The sequence below is a fragment of the Rhinatrema bivittatum genome, chromosome 1 (genome assembly GCF_901001135.1).
Source record: "Rhinatrema bivittatum chromosome 1, aRhiBiv1.1, whole genome shotgun sequence".
Classification (NCBI taxonomy): Eukaryota; Metazoa; Chordata; class Amphibia; order Gymnophiona; family Rhinatrematidae; genus Rhinatrema; species Rhinatrema bivittatum.
The window spans coordinates 141,163,848-141,186,650 of NC_042615.1; the positions used below are offsets into that span (position 1 = coordinate 141,163,848).

Below are 22,803 nucleotides of genomic sequence, written 5' to 3' on the forward strand. Positions count from 1 at the left end.
GGGTTTTCTCGTCAACTATGAGAAATCACACCTACAACCTACGCAAATTCTGCAATTCATAAGAGCTCTAATCAACACTGTGCAAGAGAGAGCCTACCTCCACCAAGACAGAATGCAGATGCTTTCGGGTTTAGCACAGAACTTATTCAATCAAAATCAAGCATCTGCACGCCAGGTTCTTCAACTTCTAGGCCACATGGCAGCTGCCATCCATGTAGTTCCCCACACGAGACTACACATGCGTCATTTACAATGGGACCTAAAAACCCAATGGTCGCAGTTCCTGCAGCCCCTAAACTCCAGGGTTCAGCTCACCAAACCAATGAAAACAGACATTCAGTGGTGGCTCTCTCCCAACAACCTATCCTCAGGAGCGCCCTTCAGGTTGCCACCTCATCAGCTAATGCTCACAACAGATGCCTCCAGGAAAGGTTGGGGTGCCCATCTCGACGACTTAAAAACTCAAGGACTTTGGTCTCCTCAAGAATCCACGTACCAAATCAATCTCCTAGTGCTAAGGGCAATCTGGAGAGCACTTCAAACCTTCTCTTCTCAACTCCAAGGAAAATGTCTAATGGTGTACACCGACAACCAAGTCGTTGTGTTTTACATAAACAATGAAGGAGGTTCCAGTTCATGGACACTGTGTCGAGAAGCCATTCGAATACTCCAATGGGTGAAAACAGCCCAGGTATCCCTCCAGGCCACTTACCTTCTGGGTCTGGACAATGTAACGGCGGACCTCCTAAGCAGGGTTTTTCACCCACACGAATGGACTTTAAATTGAGAGGTGGCCCTCACCATTTTTCATCAGTGGGGCTTCCCAATAATCAACCTCTTTGTCATGGAAATAAACTGTCAGACACAGATCTTATGCTCAATCTACCCCAGCAAACTTCGATACGCCCTGGATGCCTTCCTCATCCCGTGGGTGACGGGCTTACTGTATGCCTACCCTCCCATTCCGCTAAAATCAAGGACAATTCAAAAATGCATTCAGGACATAGCGGACATGATCCTCATAGCTCCAGCATGGCCGAGACAACCATGGTATGCGTATCTCATGCGATTTTCCATACGCCCAGCAATACCGCTGGAGGACCATCCACAGCTGTTAACACAGGAAGGAAGCTCCCTCCTCCATCCAATGAACCAATCCCTACATCTCACAGCATGGAGATTGAAAGGCAAATATTAAACCACCTGGGCCTACCTTCACAAGTAGAAGATATCCTCATTGTATCCAGGAAACCTTCAACCAGACGTAACTATGCTGGCAAATGGCATCACTATCAGACTTGGTGTAAACCATGGAACCTAGATCCATTCTCCTCCACCACCATACAGTTACTAGAGTATCTTCGTACGCTTTACCAAGCGAGTCTAGCTACCACGTCAGTTTGGGTACACATCAGCGCTATTTCAGCTTTTCATCATATTCATAATGGCCTGCCCATCTCTAACTATCCTTTGATCTCCAGATTCATGAAGGGTATGCTTCGCCTCAGACCACCGGTGTCAAAGCCACCTGTACCATGGGACCTGAACATAGTCTTGGAGCAGCTAATGCTACCCACCTTTGAACCACTGGACACCAGTCACATTAAATACCTAACATGGAAAACAGTATTCCTGCTGGCCATCATATCAGCCAGGAGAGTAAGTGAGTTACAGGCCTTAGTTCACTACTCCTTATTTTGAAATTCTACCACAACAAGTTACCCTTCATCCTCACCCCACCTTCCTTCCTAAGGTGGTCTCCTCTTTCCACCTCAATCAAACCATCACTCTGCCAATTTTCATGCCAAAGCCACACACACCAATGATCGTGAGAAATTTTTACACTCACTGGACTGCAAATGGACTCTGGCTTACTATAAACAAAGGACTCAATTATCTCTGGACCTTCTCGGCTCTTCATTTCCTTTAATCCAAATTATCCTGGACAACCAGTCTCTAAGAGGACCATCGCCAGCTGGTTGTCTCAGTGCATTCTATTTTGTTACAACAAACAATCAATCACACTTCACAAGAAGCCTCAGGCGCATCAAATTCACACTGCTGCAGCATCAGTTGTCCACTTGAACAAGTTTCCATTACTGGATATCTGCAAAGCGGCAACTTGGTCGTCCCTCCATACCTTTATTTCACACCATTGTCTACAACAGCAGGTGGCCTCGGATGCAGCACTAGGCACAGCAGTCTTGTCAACCCTTCAAAACCGATGAGACTGTCTACCACCAAATGGGTTGTTGTCCTGACCTTCCAAAAACACACCAAAGAGATATAACCCAGAAGCTTGGGACTCCCAGACCACATGGCTAATTCAGCCCTGCTATCGACGGGAAAAAGCAAGTTTGCTTACCTTAAACGGTGTTTCCATAGATAGCAGGATGAATTAGCCATGCGATCCCTCCCTCCTCCCTAGACAGTCCCACAAAGGACACCTTTTTATTACCTCTTGCTTGTCTACAAAGAAACTGAGGAGAAGAGGGGAACGCGTGGGAAGATCACCGTGCAGCTGCACAAAGTCAAAGCTCTGTGACTCACTGAGGAAACTCTGCCTACTTTGGTTCGCGATGCTTCCCAGACAGCATCGCTAATTCATCCTGCTATCTACGGAAACACCGTTTACGGTAAGCAAACTTGCTTTTTTTTCACATAAAATCTGTTATTATGAATGCATAATTTTAAACTGTGTGGCGAGGTCGGGGGAGGGGGTGTCGATGGAAGGCTATAAGGTTCACCTAGGACACTTAATATCCATGCACATGACCTCTACAGAGAGGTAAAAGAGGAGAAATAGTGAGGAGCTGCAGAATGAAGGCTGTTATTGTTGAGTAAGAGAAGTTTGAAGCAATATGGAACTAATGTGGTGACGTGAGAAGAGTGGTTATGCGGGTGTAGTGACACTGGCAAAATATGCTGTGCAACTGAAGTTTCGATAGATTGTAATAAAGGGAGACGGTTCCCTTGAAGACCTGTGAGAAGCAAGGTAAAGTAGTCTAAGCAGGAGGTGGTGAGAGAGTGGCTAGTTTAATTTTTAATTTAATTTAATTTTTTGATTCATGTTCTGCCTTTCATGACTGGTTAGCCATTTCAGTGTGGATTGCATTCAGGTACCATAGATATTTCCCTGTTCCCAGAGGGCTTTCATAATGTGTTCAGATAAGAAGGGACAGATTTTGGTGCTGTTACAGAGAAAGAAATGACACATTTTAGCAGAGTTTTGGAACTGTGTAAATAAAGAGAAAGAGGAGTCAAAGATGTCTGCAAGGTTACGGGCTGAGGGGACTGGCGTATGATATGAATGTGTGTATGCGTGTAAAATTTTACCCTAAAAGAGTGTGCTAGTTGTGTTTTAGTTTTGGTAAAAAGAAGTGTGGTGAAATGTATTAATCATCAATGGACTTCGTGTGTAATTGTATAGGGTCATCTCCTGTAGGGGTGTGCATTCGTTTGCAACGTATTGGTAATCTGCAACGTATAGGACCATATTCGTTGTATTCGTGGGGAAGCGAAATGTATCGCGATTCCCCACGAATACAACGAATCTTCACCAAATTATTCGGCCGTCTAAAGGAGCGAATTTAAACAAACCCCCCACCCTCCTGACCCCCACAAGACTTACCAAAACTCCCTGGTGGTCCAGCGGGGGGTCCGGGAGCCATCTACTGCACTCACGCCATCGGCTACTAGTATTCAAAATGGCGCCGATAGCCTTTGACCTTACTATGACACAGGGGCTACCGGTGCCATTGGTCAGCCCCTGTCACATGGTAGGAGCAATCGACGGCCGGTGCCATCTTGTGCTCCTACCATGTGACAGGGGCTGACCAATGGCACCGGTAGCCCCTGTGTCATAGTAAGGGCAAAGGCTATCGGTGCCATTTTGATTATTGGCAGCCGACGGCCCAAGTACAGGAGATTGCTCCCAGACCCCCGCTGGACCACCAGGGACTTTTGGCAAGACTCCTTTTTGACAGAAGCAGCAGCAGCTGTCAGTGGGTTTGACAGCTGACGCTCAATTTTACCGGCATTGGTTCTCAAACCCGCTGACAGCCACAGGTTCGGAAAACGGACACCGGCAAAATTGAGCGTCCATCTTCCAACCCGTGGGCCGCGAGCAGATTTAATTTTTTTTTTTTTTTTTTGGGGCCTCCGACTTACTATTCGGTGCCGGCTGAAATTAAAATGTACGGCTTGGCTGCACATTTTTCTTTCTGTATCGCGTGGGAATGACTAATAGGCTCATCAACATGCATTTGCATGTTGCGGGCGCTATTAGTTTCGGGGTTGTTTCCAAACGCGCATCCAAACGGGGGCTAACAGTGTGCTCGGCCTGAGCCACTTTACTGCATCGGCCTGTATATAAGTGAGGCGGGTCAATTTTTAAATGGATTAACTAACATCCAAGTACCTACAGCATTAGGCTGTTAAAAAAGCTTTTGATGCTCAAAGACAAAGACATTACTTGCTTATTGCCCACAGCCATTCATTCATCACCCAATTTAAATATAGAAAAGTGCATTTTTTTTACTGGCCTGCAATGGGCAGCAAGCTCCCAGGGTACTCCTTATATCAGCCGAGTAAGTGCTAATTTCCTTAATGTCTTAACTCAGTGGTTGCCAACCATATTTGTCATGTGGCATACCCGGCACAGGGCTTACTTCATTGTGGCACTCCATCACCTTCCTTATACCCTTCAACCCCCCCCCACTCCCTGGCATCATCACTCTTCTCTTTCCTCCCCCTCCCAATGCTCTGGCATCATTACCTTTGCTTCACTCTCCCCCTTCCATCTTGTCACCTTCTCTTCCCTTCCATCTTTCCTCTCCCCAGCCCCTAAAATCATCACTGTCCTTTCCTCTCTTGTCCCTCTCCCTCCACACCTCTGCAGTCACCATCTTCCCTTCCCTCTCTCTCCAGCTCCCATTGAGTATCATCATCACTTTTTCTTCCCTTCCCCTCCAACCTGTGGCATTATCAACTTCTCCTCCCTTCTCTGGCATTATCACTTTCTCTTCTCTTCCCTTCCCTCTCCCCATCCCCAACATCACTCTCCCTCCACACACACACCGCCAACATCATCATCTTCCCTTTTCTCTCTCATCCCCTCCTAGCATCACTTCCCCTCCCCCTTTGCATCATCAACTTCTCCTCCATTCCCTTCCCCCTATCTTTCTGGCATCATCACCTCTTCTTCCCTCTAGCCCCTCCCCCAGGCATCATCATCATAAAATCTGATACCGATATCTGATTTTCTATTGGTGCATGCATGTGTGCGCAGGTGCCTAATGGCACTGTCCCAGCCTGCCCATGCCCTGCCCAGACCCCACCCCACCCTTTTTGTAGGCCACCTGTTTTCGGCCCATTCCAGGAAATACACGCGTGGCTGTGGGCCTTTAAAAATACCTGCGGCATGCATGCAGCCCAGCCACGCGTGTATATCCCGGTTTTTACATTCTCCGGCAATTTAAAATTAGGCCTCAAGGTTTCTCTCCCACTCTGTGTCTATGGGGAAAAAAGAAAAATTAGTGAACCAGGCACTAAAACTCATAGGGACTGATGTAATAAGACCCACAGCAAAACAGGAGCTCGTTATGTGCTTGGGTTTTGATCACCGCACGCAGCTGAAGCTGCTGCTTCCACGGGATGTAAAAAAAATAGATTATGCAAATTATTTGCGTGCAGAAATCCACACGCATATGGAAAAATGCGCGAACCTAACTGTGGTACAGGGCCTATGTAATAAGCGGCTGCATCCGCGCTCAAAACTCGTGTCAACAGTCTGCGCATAAAAGCAAGTGAGCGAGTGAACAGGTCTCCCTATTAAGTGAAAGTATGACCCTGGAAAGTATTTTTAATATTTCCAATAACTGTGCTGCAGAAAACATGGCAAATATTTTCATGGATGTTAGTTCACAACAATCTTGCCGCTCTTCTGGCTGAGTGTCTGCCCAGGGAAGCGCCTACCTCGGATGCCGTGAAAAGCGCTTTGCTAAGCTGGCCACTCTGAAGTCAAGAGAGGCGATCAGCCAGGCGCTTATCAGGCCGCTCGTGCTCTTCTGTTCGTGGCAGAAAAATCTGCACAATCGGGCGCCCAGAATGCTGCCTAGCTTACCTTGCCATTTGGGTGCTGAGCTAGGCACTTAGTTGCTTGCAAATCTGCATGATTGGGCGCTCAGAAAGGTTCCTAGCCAATCTTGCCATTTGGGTGCTGAGCTAGGCGCTTATCAGGCCACTCATGCTCTGTTTGTGGCAGAAAAATCTATACGATTGGGCCCCCAGAAAGGCGCCTAGCTAATCTTGCTGCTCAGGCACTCTTCTGGCCATCTGGCTGCTTGAGCACTGAGCTAGGTGCTCAGCTCAGCGCCTAGGGAAGCATCTACCTAAGTTGGCCATTCTGACGCCCAGAAAAGCACCTAGCTAAGCTGGCCGGACACCGAGATAGGTGCTCAGCAAGGTGGTTTTTAGGATGCTCTGATGCCAACATAGTGTCCCCCCCCCCCCCCCCCCCCCCCCCCGAGTTGGCACTGACGCTTCTCGTGCCCTGACTATGGTGATAAAAATACACATTTAAAAATCTGCATTAGCTAATCGCCTCCTTTGCATGCCATTAGCATGCATTAGTGCAGGAAAAAACGCGAGATGTAAGCGCATTCATACGTGCTTTTTTCCCACACACAAAATCCTTATTACATCCCCATATACTGCTTTGCACAGGAAAACGTGGGTACAAACACGAGTACATCCTCGCACAAACCTGCGGCAGCTTCAGCGCACCTTATTATATCAGCCCCATAGTCAATCATAACTAATACATTGGATTTCATATACTATGTTCTCTTTGTTGCTCCCAAAACTAACAAATTCAAACACTCAGAATCAGAGTTGCATTTTACCTATATGAGTTACCATTTTCCCTTTTAAGAACATAAAAATTGCCAAACTGGTTCAGACCGAGGATCTATGAAGCCCAGTATCCTGTTTCCAACAGTGGCCAATCCAGGTCACAAGTACCTGGCAGGATCCCAAATAGTAGATGGATCCCATATTACTATGGCCCAGATATAAGTAGTGATTTTCTCTAAGTCTATCTGCTTAATAATAGTTTATGGACTTCTCCTCCAGGAACTTGTTAAATCCTTTTTTAAACCTAGCTACACTAACTGCCTTCACCATATTCTCTGGCAGTGAATTCCAGAGCTTAATTGTGCATTCAGTGAAAACATTTTCTCAAATTTGTTTTAAAAGTGCTTCTTCCTAACAATATAGAGTGTTTGCAATATAATCTTTGCATTTTTTAAAGCATAAATAACTGATTTACATTTAACTGTACCATTTCACTCATGAAGTTATATCCCGTCTCAGCTGTTTTTTCTCCATTCTGAGCAGTCCTAACCTCTTTAGCCTTTCCTCATACGGGAGTGATTCCATCCCTTTATCATTTTGGTCTTCCTTCTCTATACCTTTGCTAGCTCAGCTACATCTTTTTTGAGATGCGATATCCAGAAATGCAAACAGTACTCTAGATGCAGTCTTATCATAGAGCTATACAGAGATATTATTACATCCCCATTTTATTCTCCTTTCCCTTCTTAATAATTTCTAACATTCTGTTTGCTTTTTTGACTGCCAGCACACACTGAGCCAAGAATTTCAAAATATTATCCATGACGACACCCAGATCCTTTTCCTGAATGGTAACTCCTAATATGGAACCTAACCTTGGGCACTTACAGTTTGGGTTACTTTTCTCCACGTGCATCAGTTTGCACATGTGCACATTAAATTTCATCTGCCATTTGGATGCCCAGTCTCCCAGTTTCACAAGATCTTCCTGCAATTCCTTACTATCTGCTAATGATTTCACAACTCTGAAAAATGTTGTGTCATCTGCAAATTTGATCACCTCACTGGTCATTCCCTTTTCCAGATCATTCATAAATATCTTTAAAAGCACCAGTCCTAGTACAGGTCCCCGACGCACTCCATTATTTACCCTTCTCCACTGAGAAAACTGAACATTTATTCCTATTCTCTGTTTATCTTTTAACCAGATTGCAATCCACAATAGGACATTGCCTCCTATCATAACCTTGCCGCGGCAAGGTTACTCACAAACTCTAATAAAAGAGCCCATATCACACCCATCCTTCATTTCCTTCACTGGCTTCCCATAAAATCTAGGATTACCTTCAAAGCGTTGATGATCCACAAGGACATTCACGGCATCGCCCATCTCAATCTAAGCTCTCAACTCCGTCTGCATACATCAGACAGACCAATCAGAAATGCATATTAGAGATGTGAATCGTGTCCTCGATCGTCTTAACGATCGATTTCGGCTGGGAGGGGGAGGGAATCGTATCGTTGCCGTTTGGGTGTTTAGAATATCGTGAAAATCGTTAAAATCATGAACCGGCACACTAAAACCCCCTAAAACCCACCCCCGACCCTTTAAATTAAATCCCCTACCCCCAAATGCCTTAAATTACCCTGGGATCCAGCGGCGGTCCATAGCTAAATCGGGGGAAGGGGGAGGGCAGGAAAACCGGCACCCTAAATCCCCCTAAAACCCACCCCGACCCTTTAAATCCCCCCCCTCCCGAACCCCCCCAAATGCCTTAAAGTACCCTGGGGTCCAGCGGCGGTCCGAAACGGGCTCCTGCTGTTGAAGCGTGTTGTCTTCAGCCGGCGCCATTTTGCAAAATGGCCGCCGCAAAATGACGGCGGCCATAGACCAACACGATTCGACCGCAGGAGGTCGCTTCTGGACCCCCGCTGGACTTTTGGCAAGTCTTGTGGGGGTCAGGAGGCCCCCCCAAGCTGGCCAAAAGTCTCTGGGGGTCCAGCGGGCGTCCGGGAGCGATCTCCTGCCGCGAATCATTTTCCGTACGGATAATGGCGCCGGCAGGAGATCAACTGCAGGAGGTCGTTCAGCGGAACCCTCGCTGAACGACCTCCTGCAGTCGATCTCCTGCCGGCGCCATTTTCCGTACGGAAAATGGCGCCGGCCATACGCGTATGGCCGGCGCCATTATCCGTATGGAAAACGATTCACGGCAGGAGATCGCTCCCGGACGCCCGCTGGACCCCCAGAGACTTTTGGCTTCAACAGCAGGAGCCCGTTTCGGACCACCGCCATTTTCCTGCCCTCCCCCTTCCCCCGATTTAGCTATGGACCGCCGCTGGACCCCAGGGTAATTTAAGGCGTTCGGGAGGGTGGGGGATTTAATTTAAAGGGTCGGGGGTGGGTTTTAGGGGGTTTTAGTGTGCCGGTTTTCCTGCCCTCCCCCTTCCCCCGATTTACGATTTTTTGACGATAAATCGGGGGAATTGGTATTGTATCGTGGCCCTAACGATTTTTGACGATTTAAAATATATCGGACGATATTTTAAATCGTCAAAAAACGATTCACATCCCTAATGCATATAAAGGTTCATTATATGCCCCACCGGTCAAAACCTCACTAAGAAAGCGTGCAATCTCGACAGCTGGACCCACCCTTTGGAACTCTCTGCCACCGGAGCTTCGTCAAGAACCTTGTCATCAAACATTTAAGAAACACCTCAAAACATGGCTTTTCAGACAAGCCTTCCCGGATTCCCAAGACCATTTTGACACAGGTCAAAGGACATAACAGAATATAATTGTCCTTCAGGGCCCCTTTACGCTCCATTTGATTTGTTCACTTGTTCTCACATTTACACTTGTTCTCATATTTATACTTGTTCACTTGTTCTCATTTTTATTCTCATATTTATACTAGACCCTATGTTTTAATGTAACGCCTTAGCTGCCACTGTTATGTTGTTCTATTTACTCTATTAGAAGCTTTGTTTTAATGTAACGCCTTAACCGCGATTGTTCTGTTAGATTGTAAACCGATATGATTTGTCAATTGTACAAGAATGTCGGTATATAAGAATTCTAAATAAATAAATAAATATCGTATGACTTTTTCATTTTCTCAAGACTCTCTTAAGGGAGATTTTGTCAAATATCTTCTGAAAATCCAAATACATTATATCCACCGGCTCATCAATAACCCCTTCAAAAATGTAGCAGAATGGTGAAGCAAGACTTCCCTAGTGTAAAAACATGCTGGACTATGTCCCATTGAAACCATGCCTTTCCATATGTTCTTTGGTTTTATTCTTTAGAATAATTGCTACAATTTTTCCCAGCACTGATGTCATATAGATTCCAAGATCACCCCTGAAGTCCTTTTTAAAGACCAGCTTCACATTGACCACCCTCCAATCTTCAGATACAATAGACTATTTTAATGATTGGTTACAAATTACTAGTAATAGAAAAGGTGGACTTGGGGGATCCAATGCTTATTCCTGGGATAAGTTACATGAAATCTATTTATCTTTGGGATTCTGCCAAGTACTTTCAACCTGGATTAGCAACTGCTGGAAACAGGATATTGGGCTTGATGGTGTGACCCAGTATGGCAAATCTTATGTTCTGAGGTTGGTGAGGTGAACTGCGGCTGTTCTACCTGGTGGGGCTGGAGTCTTCCTTCTTCCTAGAGTGGTGAGGCGTGTTGCTGACATCATCACTTGGTGCCTTGAATTCCCCTGCAGTGTGTTCCCAGAAATTGGTGAGGTTAACTGCGATTGTTCTACCTGGTGTGACTGGAGTTCTCCTTCTTCCACCAGTGATGAAGCATGTTGTTGACATCACTTGGCATCTTGAATTCCCCTATATCAGCAAAAGGCATGCCTCTACTATTATTTTTTGTTTTTTATAAAACTCCTAGAATACCTGTGGTTTCTGCTCCATTAACCAGTCCTATGGATGGATTTGTGCAATGTGCAGAGTAATATGTCCAGCAACATGAGACGTGAGGGCTGTGAAATATCCTTGAGTTCTGGACAACAGACATCACTTCCCCCATTTTAGATGTCTGTTATGTCATCCCCAACAACTTTTGACCAGGAGCCTTGCAGTCCACAAAATGGAGAAATCTCAAGATTGTGAACCTCCCAATGCCGGTCCCTGTATTACTGTCACATGTTTCACAGGACTTGAAGGTAGGCGAAGCAGCTACTGACCCGGCCAACATATCATTGTGTGACATAAGGCAGGTGGAATCTCATACTAAGAGTACCTTGGTGCGGTCTGTGACTCAACTTTGTGACGTTTTGACAGGGGTGTCATCCAAATTCATTGAATTTGAGGAGCATATAGAGCATAGAGGGGATCCAGCAGCAAACAATGGGGGTCATTTATCAAAATGCAATAAGGCGTTTTCGCATGCGTTAAGGGCTTATCGCATGCGAAAAGCCCCGTTAATGCATGCATGCATGCATGCACCATATCGTATGGTGCGATGCAAATTCAGAAAATAGGAGGAGTTAGGGGCGGAGAGTGGGCTGGGTTAGCCTGTCTGCGAAGAGCTATCGCACAGCTGTAATGCTGATTTTAACTACACCTCTTTGGATTGCATTAGGCTGTGTGATAGCTGCTGTGACCGTGCGGTAAGGTTTCATCGCCATTTGCGATGTCTCCTGTAAGTCCTATTTCAGGTGAATTGATGGGGGGGGGGAGAGAGAGAGAGACTGGCCATAATATCATGGCCCATAGGTAGGTATTTGTATTAGGGATGTGCAGAGGGACGCCATACGTTGCATTCGTGATTCGGATTCGTCGGGGAGCAGATACGTTGCATTCGGCTGTATGGTGCCCCGATGCGTTAATACGGCGATTTCTATTCGTGTGCCTGCTAAAATTCAAATTAACTACAACCCCCACCCTCCTGATCCCCCAAAGACTTACCAAAACTCCCTGGTGGTCCAGCGGGGGGTCCGGGAACCATCCCCTGCACTCACACCCTTGGTGCCGGTTTCATCATGGCGCCGACAGCCTTTGTCACAGGGGCTACCGGTGCCATTGGTCAGCCCCTGTCACATGGCCATCGGCGCCATCTTGTGCTCCTACCATGTGACAGGGGCAGACCAATGGCACTGGTAGCCCCTGTGACATAGTATGGGAAAAGGCTATCGGCGCCATTTTGAGTAGTGGCATCGGACGGCCGGAGTGCAGGAGGTCACTCTGAGACCCCCGTTGGACCCCCAGGGATTTTTGGCCATCTTGGGGGGGCCTCCTGACCCCCACAAGACTTGCCAAAAGTCCAGCAGGGGTCCGGGAGCGACCTCCTGCACGCCGGCCGTTCGATGCCAGTACTCAAAATGGCGCCGATCGCCTTTGCCCTCACTATGTCACAGGTACCGACGGTCGGCCCCTGTGACATAGTGAGGGCAAAGGCGATCGGCACCATTTTGAATACTGGCAGCAGCTGGCCAAAAGTCAGCAACAACAAGCTAGTTTGAGAGAACATTGCCCAAATCTCATCTTGGAGTGAGTTTCCTCACTCCGAAGGCCATCGAATCTTCACAAGAGACAACTGTTCTGTTCGTACGTCTCATGTTGAATGTGAAAGTGGCCCCCAACCCCCTACACTCATACCTAATCCCCACCTCGAGTTACTAGGTGAGCCTCTCATAGGGATACAAATACCTGTCTAGGGAAGAGACACTATAGCAAGTCTGTCTCTCTCTCTCTCTCTCTCTCTCTCTCTCTCTCTCTCTCTCTCTCTCTCTCTCTCTCTCTCTCTCTGTCCCCCCCCCCGTCCGGAAACACCGTGATAAACCTTTACCGGCCTCTAGCGCACAACGTACCGCAAATGAAAGAGGTGTAGCTATTTGCATTCGCAAATCACGTTAACGGCTGTTAGCACAATTTGCGGAATTATCTCCTGCGGTAACTCCTTGAAAAAAGCATCTAAAAAAATAGCAAATGCAAGTCTGCGTGGATACTTTCTCTGAATCATGCCATGTAAAATTAATGTAAAGTCTACAGGTAAAAAAAGTATCGACAGACTTTACATCTCCCTGTACTGTTTGAATATTGTTCCCATTGATTATTCAGTAAAGTTAAATATATTTTTTCCTATTCTGGGTCTGTGGCAAAAGACCTTAATGAATCCAGTCCATTGTATCCAATTCTCTGTGCCTCTGAAGAAATATAGTGTTCAAGAAGTGTCCAAAGAAGGATTACTAAAATGGTGCAGAATCTATACCAAAAGCCCTTTGAAATAAGTATACCCTAGAGGAGAGAAGAGAGAGTGGGGATATAATAGAGACATTCAGATACCTTAAAGTTAGAAATAATTCAAAACAAGCAAATATTTTCAGTGGAAAGAAAATTCTAGAACAAGAAGTCATGAAATGAAGTTTAAAGGGCAGAGACTCAGGAGTAACATTAGAAAATATTGCTTCTTGGAAAATATACTAGCTATATGGAACAACTTCGAGGGGAGGTGCTCAAGGCTAAATAGTAACAGAAAAAACCAAAGAAAGCATTGGGATAAGCACAGATGATCCTTAATTAATGAAGAAATGAAGGGAAAGTCAGAGATCAGCTGTGGTTATCAAAACAAGTGAGTTGGACAGACTTGAGAGGTCTTCAGAACTTATCTGCTGTTTAACATACTTATACACACACACACACACACACACGCATAAAAACTGTGCTTTTTTTTTAAATTAAAAATACTACTTTACATAAGATAAAACTGAAAGATTATTTTACAATTGAATTGTTTGTTCTGTAGGGCTTACATCCCCGTCTGTGGTTTTGCTATGGTCTTAATCTGTGAAATTCACAAGAATGTAATAACTCATGCAGAGGAATAAATCTCTGTGTAATAAAGCCAGATATCGTCTGAGCTGGCCCAGACACCTTTTTTTCAATCTCTGTAAAAAATGCCCTGGGCTGAATTTTTTTTAGATATTTGATAATTTATACAGCTTAGACATGTTGCAGAATTAAGGCCAGAATGAATGTATTTGTTTATCATTATTTAATATTTTTTTACATCCATGCAATTAGACATTCTTATTGCTCATGCAAAGCTTTTTTATCCTGTTTAAAAAAGCTTACAACTTGCTGAAAGGGTGAGACTTATAATAGCACAATAAGCTACTGGTGAAGTATGTGATCATTTTATCTTAAGAGATAAAAATGAGGAAATTAATTTTTTCCCCACAAATAAGGTAGTAAAAAATATTCATAATGGTTAACCACAGTTAATCTTTTACTAGAGGTGTTCCTAGGGGCACTTAAATCAGAGGAGAAAAATGGGTGTGTAGGTGAATTTTTTCATTTCATGTCATTTTGTTTGTGGATGTGATTGTCGTGTTGATTTTATTTGTGTCATTTTTTGCTTGGTTTGGTTTTACCGTGCACTATTTTACAATAGCTTACACTAAATCCAAACTCCGGCTGCCATTTTTAAATAGTTTTCTTTTACCCTCCTCAGACCTCCTTGGATTACCTCCCATTGCCTACAAGTCCCCCCTGAGGCCTCCTTCAAAGTCCCCCGTTTGTCTAGAGAGACCCATGCAGGAGGGAAGAAGAGAATAAGAGAGAGCCTGGAGGGGATATTAAAAAATGGCAGCCGGGGATATTTGTTTAATGGCAGTAAAAAAAAATGAAAAATGAATGACATTTAATTTTATTTCCTTTTGTTTCTTTTTGAGAAACAAATGACTGCAGATCTCTAAAAAATCATTGCACATATATTTGATTTTCAAACATGCACACACTAGTTTATCATTGCATGGCTACATACAAAGCGTGCCTATACTTTATGAAAGTTACATTTTAAAGAGAAACTACCCAGGTAGTTTACCTTTGATTATTAGCTACAAGGCTTGTATAATAAAAATGTGAACTTACTTTGCATCTATGTAGGCTTCTGCAAATTATCCCTATTGAATCAACAAAGTACATATAGGTAAATTTTGAGTAAGTCACTTAATACTCTCTTCCCTTCTAACTTTAGGGAGATTTTCAAACAGACATTTTCTAGCTAAAAGTTACGCTGGTACTTTACTTAAACCTGCTATTTCTGCTCAGCAGCTACCATGGGAAAATCTATCCACATATATTAGGAAATCCCATATGTAAACATGCCACCAGGAACACCTATTATTCATGCATCAGAAAAAGTAAACACAGTGCTAAATGTGCACATGCCTTTAGCCTCTATGTGTGAGCAAAGTTTCCAAAAGTCAGATCTAGTCAGTGACCTCCCAAAGTTAGCCAGCTAGACTCTTTAAAAAAATGTACAAATAGAGCTCTGCCAGCTTAAAACGTCCCCACTCCAAACATATTACAATCTAACTTTCAGCACAGGGAGCATAAGTACTTTATGTCACACGGTAGACAGGACTTAGATGTGGATGTCATCATTTGTCATGTTATTCTGTATGCGTTTTGAAACCTGTCACAGTGGAGACTACACATGAAATATTTTAACCACCTGTATCATGCTAAAGTAATAATACACCATCATTTGTTGTTGTACAAGTTGACATAAGTCACTTGTACAACAAATATCATTTGTAACACCACATTATGGGGGTAATTTTAAAAAAGGACTTCTGTAGGCTAAGCATGCAGAAGTGGCCTTTTACAAAATTGTCCACCCGATATGGGGATAAACTTGCGTGCATAGGTCAGGTTGGCACAGAAGTTTACCTGGATTGAACCGAGGCATTCCTGGGGGGGTATGGAGCTTGAGAAGGATTTGAATTTGCCATGTAAAATTCGACCATATGTGTGTAAATATTCAGGAAAATTTTATGTGCACCAAATAGTAGGCGTGGGATAGCTGTGGTGGGATAATTTTCAAAGCAATGATATGTGCAGGTGTTTGCATTGAAAATGAGTGCAACTTATGTGCATGTTTGAAAATTAACCCCACTAAACCTTGTGAAGTATCATTAGGAAAATATGATGGCAGACGTCTATGCTGACTAGGTCAAGCAGCAAGCAATAATGGTCAACAGAATAACTTTATCAGCACTAGAAATCTATCCTTTCTTTCTCCTAAAAGTTCTAAATATGTCTATTTGTACCGAGTGTTATAGCCCTAAGGACCATAATGGTAAAGACCACCAGATCTGGCAATTCCTTTCTTCTACTTCACCTCTTGAGTAGCATCTGAAACAGATCCCAATTTTTCTCGCATTTCCCCCCATTTTGCTTTTCTGTTTTGATCTGTTTGTATTGGGGCAGATTTTAAAAGCCCTACGCGCGTAAATCCAGGAGGATTTACGCGCATAGGGAGGTTACGTGCGCCGGGCCTATTTTCAAAAGGCCCGGCGGTGCGCATAAAGCCCCGGGATGCGTGTAAGTCCCGGGGCTTGTAAAAGGGGCAGGGCGTGGGACGGGGCATGGGCGGTGCCAGAGGCCTCCACATGGCCGCTGTGCTGGGGGATCGCGTGTCGGCACTTGGCTGGCAGGCGTACCTTTTCAGATAAAGGTACAGGGGGGTTCGGGCTGGGGGCGGGACAGGGAGGGGAGGGGAAGGCAGGGAGGGAAAGGAAAGTTCCCTCCGAGGCCGCTCCCCCTTGTGCGCGCCGACCCCAGATTTTATAACATGGGCGCACCTGCACGCACATGTTATAAAATCGGGCATACATGTGCACACCCCAGGTAGCACGCGCCCATGTAGGCCGCGCACCATGTTATAAAATCTACCCCATTGTCTCCTAATTTAAGTACAGTTTCCTCACTGTTCACCTGAGCACTGTTGGTGATAACCTCATAGTGTCTGATATATTTATTGCGCTGCTTGCCAAATGCCCAGTCCTCAGTTATTCTGATGAAATCTTGGTTTTCTAACACCCATTCCAATGCATTCTGCAAGACAGAAAGCAACAAAATTGCACTGGGATGGAAAATTAGAAAACATTTGCTTTGACTGAATTAGTCAGCAATGCTCATGAAGGAGGCTTTTACAATATCACAGTATTTTCAGCTTTGCAGGCCTGCTTTCTTTTTCAGCAGGCAGCTAGAATCATCCCTTTAAATAATTTCAACCTTTTCTGCATCAGTTAGTTCACCAAAATATTAATGTATCCATTGCCTTCTCTCCCTCCACTTTCTAGTTAGGTATTGCTTGTTCAGTTGTAAGCAATCGTGCATCATTGTTCAATAGGCTGTTGGTATCTGGTTAACTGAGAAGGCCAAACCTCTTGTCTCTATTGCATTGATCTTTAAATACATTTGCAGAAAAAGGCATAAGAACATTATCCAAATACCTGGAAAACAAAAAAAGAAAAATAGTAAAGATTTTTATGGTTGTGCTGTGTAGCCTGAGTTACAAAGCTGAAAGTCACATTTTCCATCATAAAAATTACTATTTTCCTTGTATTTCCCAAAAAACATGATATATATGTGAGCATAGTTTAAGAATGGTTGCTGATAAAGTGATATGTGTGGCATAAAATACTGCACCCCCTTCATCAGTTCAAAGCAGAAAGGATTAGCACTCTTTCAGCCTAGGAGCAGGTAGCAGGAAGGCACTATCAGGCCGATACAGTAAAAGTCGCGGTAAAAAGAGGTGCTAGGGACACTAGCGAGTCCCTAGCACCTCTTTTTTGACAGGAGCGGCGGCTGTCAGCGAGTTTGACAGCCGACGCTCAATTTTGCCGGTGTCGGTTCTCAAACCCGCTGACAGCCATGGTTTCGGAAACCGGACGCCGGCAAAATTGAGCATCCGGTTTTCAACCCGCGAGCCGATTTAAAATTTTTTTTTTATTTTTAATTATTTTTAACTTCTGGGACCTCCGACTTAATATCGCCATGATATTAAGTCGGAGGGTGTACAGAAAAGCAGTTTTTACTGCTTTTCTGTGCACTTTCCCGGTGCCGAGAGAAATTAACGCCTACCTTTGGGTAGGCGTTAATTTCTGAAAGTAAAATGTGCGGCTTGGCTGCACATTTTACTTACTGAATCACACGGGAATAACTAATAGGGCCATCAACATGCATTTGCATGTTGCGGGCGCTATTAGTTTCGGAGGGATTGGACGTGGATTTTCGACACACTATTACCCCTTACTGAATAAGGGGTAAAGTTAGCGCGTCGAAAACGTGCATCCAAACGCGGGTTAACAGTGCGCTCCACCGAAACGCACTGTACTGTATCGGCCTGTAATTAAGGTGTCTTGCTAACTGTGGACAACATTTCCTTTTATGTATTCCAGGGGCAATTTTTGAAACTGTCCACCAAAAATCCGGGGTATTTTTTTTATCCCCAGACTCTTGCACCAGTTTTCAATGAGAAACAAGGTGCAGGCTTTCACTCTGAAAGTACAAAGTACTCATGGGCATTTGCTTCTACATTTTGTGTGGGCAGATTTCCTTTGGCAGATAATGAGTTTAGACTTGAAAAATATAATCTGTGCACATTATTTTCGGATCCCTCAGAAACCTATCCTAAATGCAGCTAGAAATGCGCACATTGTGGTACACGCATACTTGTAGCCAACGGAGGATGGGCAATTTTCAGACAGACAGCTTCGTGCTTAACTGGCTTTGAAATTTGTCCTCTCTATGGCTTCCATGCATACTTATTTGATGTAAAATATAATAAAAAGAATGAATCAAAAAGCTGAATAAATCAGGTCTTCTGGGGGGAGGTGTTGGATTATTTATTTAAAAATAAATAGGGAATGTATAATTTTTGCGGTGTTTGTGTAAAAACGGTTTGAAGATATCATATCAGACTTGTATTTTTTTTTCTGTTCTGATGTGATCCACATAATTAGACTGGAAAATGGCAACTAATCGATTTTGGTTTGATGTCATGAGCCAAAATAATGACACAAAGATAATATTTTTTTTTTAGAATAAAGGACAAAGCAGCATTTGAGAACTAGGAGTTGTATTTCATAAATCCTAGGACTAGAGAAGCTGGGCTTGTAGCTGTAAAACAACAGGACTTATATCTGTGTCTCATCATGCAGGCCAGTGAGGAGAGGGTTCACTTTATTGTGTCACGGCAGACCAGACATCACACCCCTGATATCTTGCAGGAGGCTGAGTGGAATAACAACGGCAGCCCTCCACCATGCCCCAATGAAAGAAACTATCCTAACAAGGTGAGGCCTGCTTTCTGTTCCTTCTCTGAGAAAGGGTGGGAAAACAGCATGAAGCAGCACACTGTGGCGCTGACCTAATGCTATAATGACTCTAAAGTATTGTCTCTGGCTTGTATCACCAGAAAATGCATATCTCCCATTTTATCATAAATATCAAAGCCTATGATTGTTCATTTTAAACTCTGGTAAGTGCTGGGGCCTGAATCGGGAAAACTATAAAGCTGTGTAAGGAATCCTGGATAACCTTGGGGCACTGATTGTATGTGTGCACACTGTATACAAAACCTATCATCTGGCCTAGACCAGCCAAATGTAATGTGTCCTATAGAAAAACAATAAGAGGCTTATCTGCACTTTCTCTGTCTGGCACAGAGCAGGAAACATGGGATTTATGCTGACTGGCTGAAGAAATGCAGGGCATCTGGTTCAAACTATAAAGGTTACTCTGTCGTTCATTCATTTTTAATTATTGTCCCAACCTCTTCCATTCTGCAAAATGTGGTGGTGAGCAAAACATTACACACAGAATTAACTCTCTTTAAGAAATGTTGCCTCTAATATATTTTGGGTGTGCATAGGCATAAACTACTTGTGAGCACATAATTCTTTTACAAGTGAGTAGTGTGTAATGCAAAAGAAAATATACCTAAAGAGGGTAATTTTCAAAAGCACGTAAATCGGCTTTTGAAAATTATCTGAGGATTGTGTGGGGAGAACTGCACACATAACTCGATTACACTTTTCCCTGCACTCACATTATAAATTCCAGGGGGCGGATTTGGGGTGGGCAAAGCATTTACTTATGATGAGATGAATTTTAAAAGAGATGTGTACCCCAAAACTGGGAAATAGGCGCACATCTAGCACATGCACGTGTCCAACTGTTTTAATAAATGGGGGGATGTGCAAGCATATGCCAAGATGCGCACATCTCATTTCAGAGGAAAATAAATGCATGGCGTGGGTGGGGCACGAGCATTCTGGGGCGTGGCCAAAAGATAGGCACGCAAGTACCTGCGTGCCTGGACGCGCACCCAGGTCCAGTGTCACATAAGTATACTTCTGCTATGGAATTAAAAAAAAAAACAAAAAACAGGCATCCCTGAGGGGTTTAAGGGGTCTAGAGTAACTAGAGGGGTGTTCAGACAAAGGAACCAGGAAGGGGTGGAGGACCTAGATCTAGACTGGGCGAACTGGTGAACAAACTGATGAAACTGGTCAAGGCATGGATGTGCGCCTGTTATAAAATTCCACCACTTGCACAGCTCAATCCTGACTTTGTGCGGCTGTGCATACCCACATGCAAAAATTAGGTGCACACATACAGGCGCCTAGACTATTTTATAACGCATGCATGTACGTTATAAAATTGCCATGCCTTTGGGCACGCACCGAAGCACACGTGTGCATGTTTAACTGCGCACCCATTAGAAAGTTACCGTCCCTGTGCATAAATGTACATGCTGAAAGCAATACCTGCTCCAGATGCTGAAGCAATCCTTCTGCTTTGCGTCAGTTCCTGCTGGCTGAATTCCCAGGGCTGCCTACCATGCGGGGCTTTGGCATTGCTGGCAGAGAGTGCAGGTGAAGCTGTGCAGGAAGGAGTTCATCTGGTCAGTGATATATAGGTGCAGCAGCTCCTGTCGGAAGAAGGTCTGGGCAGAGGCGGTATCCAGGAGGTGCCCCCGCAGCCTAGCAATGGCAGGAGGAGCAGCAGCGAATGTAGAGTCATGTGCAAGAACATGACTGATGTGTGTGTGTGTGTGTGTGTGTGTGTGTGTGTGTGTGTGTATGTGTGTGTGTACCTGTGTGTCAACAGGAGCTGAGCAGTGGATCGCAGAGGGGCTCAAACCATGTCAGAAAGTTAAACCTCCTTCAGAGGTTCAGTGGGGTACACATTCTCACTGATCTAAGTCCACGATGTCATAAGTTGGGCGATGTAAGGATGAGAACTTCTTGTACATCTATCATGTTTGATATATTACCGTAAAAAATGGAAAATCTGAATCAAATACACCAAGCAAACTAGAGACCAAGGAGTAAACAAAACACTCTTCTTACTGTCCACTACTTATTAATATCAATACCGGTGGGCATGCCAGAGATCCATATTCTATAGCTATTTAGACAGATAGCTCAAAAGATATTTGGCTAAATGGCAAATTGGGCATATTCAGCCACCTATCCGGCTAGATTATAGGTAATTTACATTTGAATACTGGAAATATAAACTAAGCATAGCTTAACGCTTCCAGTGCTGCCTCTCAGAAGCAGTGCGGGAGCCACCGGGAGCAGGTGAGTAAAGACCCTTGCTCCCAGAAGGGATGTGTTTTGGCTATTTGGGGTGGGTGGGAGTGCACCCGAGCCCTTTTATACTGTGGAGAGGGAGCGAGGGAGGGGGTGAAATGTCCGGGCAGTGAGATTGGACATTTTTCTATGAGAATGGGGAAAGGGTGCTGGGAAGGGGCCCAGTAATGCTTGGGGGCTGTGGGGGGCATGGCCCGATAGGGCCCCTTATATATAAGGTTGTGGAAGGAAGACATTCAGGCCACAGGCCCTTTTTTTATTATTATTGACAGAGCTACTTACCCAGGTATCTTTTAAAGATATCTGGACAAGTAGCAAGTTATCCAGCCACACAAGGCTTGAAGTGATTAATTTACAAAAACGTCTGACCCGAACAGAACTACACACTCTGACATTGAATACTGCCGTGTCAAGAGGATTCCGCGTGGTTTGCGCATTCAAAAGGAACCTCGACTACACACCGATAACAAAGAATTTATCACCCGTTGGAATCAGATTTTGAACAAATGTTCATTTGATTTAATGTTACTCATCATCGAGACAACAAAAAACCTTACATCCTCCTTGCAAGACAAACTGTCAGTGCAGATCGACTCCATCAAGCAGCATTCCATGTTAGAGGCCTTTGACCAGCAATTGTTGGATTTCAGTACTAACTTGGACAAATTTAAAAGCGACCTAAAGGCTGCCAAATACAAAAAATTTCAGAGGGATGAAGCTGATTACTCCAAGGGGGTTCGTCTACACATGGATGTCCACATCACGCCCTGTTCGCAGAAAAGTGACTTTTGCCACCTCTTCATCCGACAACTCCTCTGGAGACGATACACCAGGAAGAGATATCCGTTTGTCCTGGTGCTTATGGTTCTTCCTTGTCAGCCTCATCACAACATCAACAACTTTTTTTAGACCTTCCTCAGCCCGCACAGTCTCAGCTCCAACAAACAAAACTGGACGCAACACTCGATATCGGGGCAAGTCCCAATTGACTACAATGACTTGCACCACTTGAAATACTCGTCAACAACAGTCCAACAACCTATGGCAATGACCTCTTTAAATTCTAGTTCAGTTTACAATTTATCATCTCGTCCCTTTACTCAGCTTGAAATTTTTGTTTTAGAAAAGAGATTGTCCTTTGTCCCCACTGGGTCTTATGACTCATTTGATGTACAAGTAATTTTGTATCGTTTTTTTTCATTCTCTACGTTTCAAATGTTTCTTTGCAGATTTCCCACCCACTCATATCTCTATGATACGCAAGAAATTCCGTTGGATTCCTCCAGGCCCCAATGACCCTATTCTACATTTGAGAAGTTAGGTTTGTCAGATACTGATCAGTTACCTCAGCATCCTATGGTTTCACAATACAATACATCGAGAGCTGAGAAGGCCGCCATTAACTCCTTAGCCAATGACATTTCTATAGTCATGAAACCAGCAGATAAGGGGGGTGGCGTTGTGGTCATGGACCGTTTAAACTATGTCAATGAAGTCATACGCCAACTGCAGGATACT

At 44.3% G+C, this 22,803-nt stretch overlaps 1 protein-coding gene across 4 annotated transcripts in view; it reads left to right on the forward strand.

The window, feature by feature from the left end:
* The window catches only part of LNX1 (ligand of numb-protein X 1), a 261,445-nt gene that overhangs the window by 173,752 nt on the left and 64,890 nt on the right, over positions 1–22,803 (forward strand). For 3 of the 4 annotated variants that reach the window (XM_029587604.1, XM_029587615.1, XM_029587620.1), the window contains one exon: positions 18,844–18,978. The exons of the other annotated variant lie outside the window; for it this stretch is intronic. In XM_029587604.1, the coding sequence (XP_029443464.1) occupies positions 18,844–18,978 (135 nt within the window). The remainder of the gene's footprint in view (positions 1–18,843; positions 18,979–22,803) is intronic. 4 annotated transcript variants of the gene reach the window in all.